Source organism: Oncorhynchus mykiss, chromosome 5 (genome assembly GCF_057628025.1).
Source record: "Oncorhynchus mykiss isolate SJ-2025 chromosome 5, ASM5762802v1, whole genome shotgun sequence".
NCBI lineage: Eukaryota > Metazoa > Chordata > Actinopteri > Salmoniformes > Salmonidae > Oncorhynchus > Oncorhynchus mykiss.
This window is the reverse complement of record NC_143026.1, coordinates 14478809-14485110: the sequence shown is the minus strand read 5'-3', so window position 1 is coordinate 14485110 and position 6302 is coordinate 14478809. Positions and strand designations below refer to the sequence as shown.

The 6302-nt window shown below is 42.9% G+C and overlaps 1 protein-coding gene across 1 annotated transcript; it reads left to right on the top strand.

The window, feature by feature from the left end:
• Window positions 1-935: 935 nt before the first annotated feature.
• LOC110523249 (prostaglandin E synthase 2) lies at window positions 936-4897 on the top strand. The gene is made up of 7 exons (XM_021601777.3): window positions 936-1292; window positions 1560-1805; window positions 1914-1969; window positions 2071-2223; window positions 2475-2669; window positions 2804-2921; window positions 3146-4897. Exons 1-7 carry the CDS (start codon window positions 966-968, stop codon window positions 3275-3277), a joined length of 1227 nt encoding a protein of 408 aa, XP_021457452.2. The 5' UTR covers window positions 936-965; the 3' UTR covers window positions 3278-4897.
• Window positions 4898-6302: the final 1405 nt, after the last annotated feature.

Below are 6302 nucleotides of genomic sequence, written 5' to 3'. Positions count from 1 at the left end.
TATTGTGTTTCTCCTTTGTCTTTGTCTATAGTAGACTGGGCCTGGATTAAATCAGATTGTGCATGGTTGGCTATGAAACTTTTAAAGGTAATGTTACCACATTCAGGGAGACTGCATTCAAGGTAAACGTTGCATATGTTGGCTCAATCTGAAATGACCTTTACATGACCAGCGTGCTTTAACGCAGATTTACTGCTGATCGGATTGAATCCCGGCCATAGGGTGCAATTCAATTGAGGAGGAAAACCAGGCTGTTTGAGATGTCAATGATATAAAAGTACCCCTTGGTTGATGCACATTTTTGTGCTGGCCCTGTGTGTGGATGTATTAACCTTGTTTAAACGTTGTTTTTGACTAGGCAAGTCAGTTAAGAAAAAAAATATTATTTACAGTGACGGCCTAGGAGCAGTGGGTTAACTGCCTTGTTCAGGGGCAGAACGACATATTTTTACCTTGTCAGCTCGGGAATTCGATCTCGCAACCTTTCCGTTACTGGCACAACGCTCTAACCAATAGGCTACCTGCTGCCCTAATGTCTCTTGATAAAGTTATTCATTTGATGTCAAAAATAGCTGTCATACTCCAGACCAGAACATTTTAATTACTTGTAGATGACAAATTTAAGTTGTTGCATTATCTGAAACAATGTTCTTCTGACATTTGTAGCGCAATAATGGTGGTTGCGTTCCAAACTGCCTATATTGTAGGCTAGTCCCCTTGCGCAGAATGTAAAATCTTATTTAGCCGTACCTGTCAAACATTAGACCTACATTTGTGGAGGTCTGGGACCAATCAGATGTGTATCAGATTTCTTCAAACGCAAGTAGAGTTTAACATGGCAGGAAACACATAATAAGTTGCGCAGCACGACTACATTGCAGGCGGTATGGAACGTGGCCGGTGATATAACATCCTAACCACGTGTGTACGAACACGGAAGTTGTCGCTGTTTTTGGTCAGACCAGATGCATTGTGGGAGCAGGTTGTGTAAACCAAAAATGTCAGCCTCAAGTTACAACAGTTTTTGGCGGACTGGCTTTGATGTTTTGCGGGTTCCGATAGCCAGAATCAGCCTAGCAGTTGCACTATCTAATGTCCCGTCGAGGTGCAGTGCCAGGGCATATAGCACAGGCGGCACCACGTTTGGATCCAAACTCATCTCCACTCTTCCCCTGCGCGCAACCAACAGGCGCGTCTTTGGGTTCGCTTTTTTGTTCGGAGGGGGAGTCGGCTTGTATCAAACCATACAATTCTCATTTCAACAGCATTTTGCAGAGGATGAATTGCCCAATGTAAGGATTTCAACTATTTATGCTTCGTACTTTTAACTCTTCAATATCACGTAATTCATTGTTTAACCTCATTCATTGTGGCTCATGCATTCTTTATTACAATGTATCTGTCGCTCTCTCTAACGGTCTACAGCTTTTCCATGGATGTCCACAAAACTTGATGTAGTTGCACTGTACTTTTGAAAGTATGTCTCATGTTTTGCTGCAACGGATCAGAAATAATGATATTGGGATAAACACTGTATGCAATCGTATATTTACCCACAGCTCCCCAATCTCCAAAATAGCATCCCCACAAACCACGGCTCTGATCTGACGTTTGCCACCGACTTAACGTTTACCTTATACCAGTACAAGACCTGTCCATACTGCAGCAAAGTGCGGGCATTCCTCGACTACTATGGTTTTCAATATAAGGTTGTGGAAGTCAACCCTGTCATGCACACGGAGATCAAATGGTCATCGGAGTACCAAACGGTGCCCATTCTTATGGTGGAGGGGAAAGAAATTGTGGTAAGCAGAGTAGATCTCAAACTTGAAGAAAAAGTGTTTCAAGCAAGTACTCAATTTTTTGACCTTTTGTTTAATAAAACCATCTTTCTCTAATTGCTTGTCAAACAGCAACTGAACAACTCATCTGTCATTATCAGTGCAATGAAGACGTGCATGATTGACAAGTAAGTAAATAATGTAATTAAATAAAAAGCAGAATGACCTATTGCATTTCAACCCTACAATATCACTTATTTCTATACCTCTGTTCTCTTTTACTTTGCAGAGAAAGAACGATGTCAGAGGTTGTAAAGTACTTTCCGAGACTCCCGTCTACCAATGCCTGGGGGAATGAAGTTCTGGAGTACACTAACAAATACTGGGTGATGTTGAATGAGATTAAGATCACTGAGGTGTACACATCTAAAAATGCCAGAAAGTAAGTTAGCTCTATGTTGTATTGATCTAAGAATTTGGTTGTTGTGATTTGTTCAATATTTTCTCCATGCGCTAGAGTACAACTGTAAAGTGATGGGTATAAGCAATATAGCTGAAAAATGTCACATTTCACAGGGTGGAGCTACCCTCCAAATTGATTCCAGTTCTTTCAGATCTATGTAACTTCATAGGGGGTATGGGCTAGCTAGAGGTAGTTTTTGGACTAGGCAAATCTCTGTTCTTTTTTTCCAGGGAGGAGGTACGATGGCGTCAGTGGGCCGATGACTGGCTAGTGAACCGGATAAAGCCTAATGTGTACAGGACTCCCGCTGAGGCCTTAGCCACCTATGACCACATAGTGCGTGAGGGCAACTTTGGTTCTGTTCCTTTTGCCAAGTACGGAGGGGCCTTCTATATGTTCTGGGCCTCCAAGGTCCTGAAAATCTGGTGAGATTCAGATTGCTGTCAATCGTTGCAAATTACTAGATTTTATATGGAATGTTTTCAATTTCATTCTCTTCAGTATGCTGGTCAATGTGAGTTTGTGCCTGGTCTTCCCCTCTGTTCCTGCCCCCACATAGGTACAAGTTACAGGATGATGTAAGGGAAGATTTGTACATGGCTGTGAATGAGTGGATAACAGCTATTGGGAGGAAGAGGAAATTCATGGGTGGTGACAAACCCAACCTCGCTGATCTGGTAAGATTTGTTGGGTTGTTGTGACATTTTGAAAGGAAATTCCATTTCAGTTGGGTACAATTTACATTGATTGACATGTTAAATTGAATACACTTGTTGACAAGGGACCTCAATTTAGTAATAAAAATACATTTTATTTTAAGAGTTTTTCAAGACACCCAACTCTTGACTTAATTATTTGATAGGTTATCAGCAGTGTAAATAATGACTATTTCTTTCTGAAGGCGGTGTATGGAGTCCTCCGATCCATGGAGGACCTGGAGGCCTTTTACGACGTGATGGAAAACACCAAGGTGAAGAAGTGGTATCTGGCCACAGAGAAACAAGTGAAGGAGCAAGGTGGTCGGAACCTATAAAACCACTGCAGAACTATCATGACATAACTGAGTTCTAGGTTGCTGATTCAGGCTACCACTGCACATAGAACATCTGGATGCAAAGGTTCTCTACCAGTCAGCACACTTTCATAACATGTTACAGGTGACAGTTTTATATGTGAATGAACGGACAGTCTACCATGTTTCATGTTCTCTGTACAATCAAAGCCTCTTTCAAATATCTTTAAATCAAATCAAATGTATTTATATAGCCCTTCGTACATCAGCTGATATCTCAAAGTGCTGTACAGAAACCCAGCCTAAAACCCCAAACAGCAAGCAATGCAGGTGTAGAAGCACGGTGGCTAGGAAAAATTCCCTAGAAAGGCCAAAACCTAGGAAGAAACCTAGAGAGGAACCAGGCTATGTGGGATGGCCAGTCCACTTCTGGCTGTGCCGGGTGGAGATTATAACAGAACATGACCAAGATGTTCAAATGTTCATAAATGACCAGCATGGTCGAATAATAATAAGGCAGAACAGTTGAAACTGGAGCAGTAGCACGATCAGGTGGACTGGGGACAGCAAGGAGTCATCATGTCAGGTATTCCTGGGGCATGGTCCTAGGGCTCAGGTCCTCAGAGAGAGAGAATGAAAGAGAGAATTAGAGAGAGCATATGTGGGATGGCCAGTCCTCTTCTGGCTGTGCCGGGTGGAGATTATAACAGAACATGGCCAAGATGTTCAAATGTTCATAAATGACCAGCATGGTCGAATAATAATAAGGCAGAACAGTTGAAACTGGAGCAGCAGCACGGCTAGGTGGACTGGGGACAGCAAGGAGTCATCATGTCAGGTAGTCCTGGGGCATGGTCCTAGGGCTCAGGTCCTCCGAGAGAGAGAAAGAAAGAGAGAAGGAGAGAATTAGAGAACGCACACTTAGATTCACACAGGACACTGAATAGGACAGGAGAAGTACTCCAGATATAACAAACTGACCCTAGCCCCCCGACACATAAACTACTGCAGCATAAATACTGGAGGCTGAGACAGGAGGGGTCAGGAGACACTGTGGCCCCATCCGAGGTCACCCCCATACAGGGCCAAACAGGAAGGATATAACCCCACCCACTTTGCCAAAGCACAACCCCCACACCACTAGAGGGATATCTTCAACCACCAACTTTATGGATACAGTCTTAGTTTCCCAGAGAAAAGGTAGCTCAGTAGTCATTTTATGTATGTATTAAAATAAATGTGTGTGTGTGTGTGTATATATATATATATGACTATTTAACAGTTAATGTATTGCAGTAATAGACTGTTATTCACTCTTTGTGAATCTGCGAAGTAGACCACTAAGCATGTTTAATTATTTTATCCGTATGCATACCTGCAATTTCACTCGTTTTATTTGCTGGTGTTGTATTACCCTGGCACATTGTTGGTCAAGCTGTGTCATAGGCCAGATATTTTATACATACAGTCGTGGCAAAAGGTTTTGAGAATGACACAAATATTAATTTCCACAAGTTTTCTGCTTCAGTGTCTTTAGATATTTTTGTTAGATGTTACTATGGAATACTGAAGTATAGTTATAAGCATTTCATAAGTGTGAAAGGCTTTTATTGACAATTACATGAAGTTGATGCAAAGAGTCAATATTTGCAGTGTTGACCCTTCTTTTTCAAGACCTCTGCAATCTGCCCTGGCATGCTGTCAATTAACTTCTGGGCCAGCCCATTGGCAGCCCATTGCATAATCAATGCTTGGAGTTTGCCTGAATTTGGGTTTTTGTTTGTCCACCTGCCTCTTGAGGATTGACCACAAGTTCTCAATGGGATTAAGGTCTGGGGATTTTCCTGGCCATGAACCTAAAGTATTGTTGTTTTGTTCCCCGAGCCAATTAGTTATCACTTTTGCCTTATGGCAAGGTGCTCCATCATGCTGGAAAAGGCATTGTTCGTCACCAAACTGTTCCTGGATGGTTGGGAGAAGTTGCTCTCGGAGGATGTGTTGGTACCATTCTTTATTCATGGCTGTGTTCTTAGGCAAAATTGTGAGTGAGCCCACTCCCTTGGCTGAGAAGCAACCCCACACATGAAGGGTCTCAGGATGCTTTACTGTTGGCATGACACAGGACTGATGGTAAGCGCTCACCTTGTCTTCTCCGGACAAGCTTTTTTCCGGGTGCCCTAAACAATCGGAAAGGGGATTCATCAGAGAAAATGACTTTACCTCAGTCCTCAGCAGTCCAATCCCTGTACCTTTTGCAGAATATCAGTCTGTCCCTGATGTTTTTCCTGGAGAGAAGTGGCTTCATTGCTTGCCTTCTTGACACCAGGCCATCCTCAAAGTCTTCGCTTCACTGTGCGTGCAGATGCACTCACACCTGCCTGCTGCCATTCCTGAGCAATCTCTGTACTGGTGGTGCCCCGATCCCGCAGCTGAATCAACTTTAGGAGACGGTCCTGTCGCTTGATGATCCGATAAATGGTTGATTTAGGTGCAATCTTACTGGCAGCAATATCTTTGCCTGTGAAGCCCTTTTTGTGCAAAGCAATGATGACGGCATGTGTTTCCTTGCAGGTAACCATGGTTGACAGAGGAAGAACAATGATTCCAAGCACCACCCTCCTTTTGAAGGTTCCAGTCTGTTATTCGAACTCAATCAGTATGACAGAGTGATCTCCAGCCTTGTCCTCGTCAACACTCACACCTGTGTTAACGAGAGAATCACTGACATGTCAGCTGGTCCTTTTGTGGCAGGGCTGAAATCCAGTGGAAGTGTTTTTTGGGTATTCAGTTCATTTGCATGGCAAAGAGGGACTTTGCAATTCATCTGGTCACTCTTCATAACATTCTGGAGTTTATGCAAATTGTGAAAATTAATATTTGTGTCATACTCGAAACATTTAGCCACGACTAGTTGCTCAGGTATAAGTCAAATCTCTGATTAAAGTGTGGCATTACAACAATAGAATAGTTGATTTCAGCACATAGTGTGGGACAAGGCTTGGTAGAAGTTGCGCCTCACCACTGTTAAAGGGGCCGACTCCCTCTA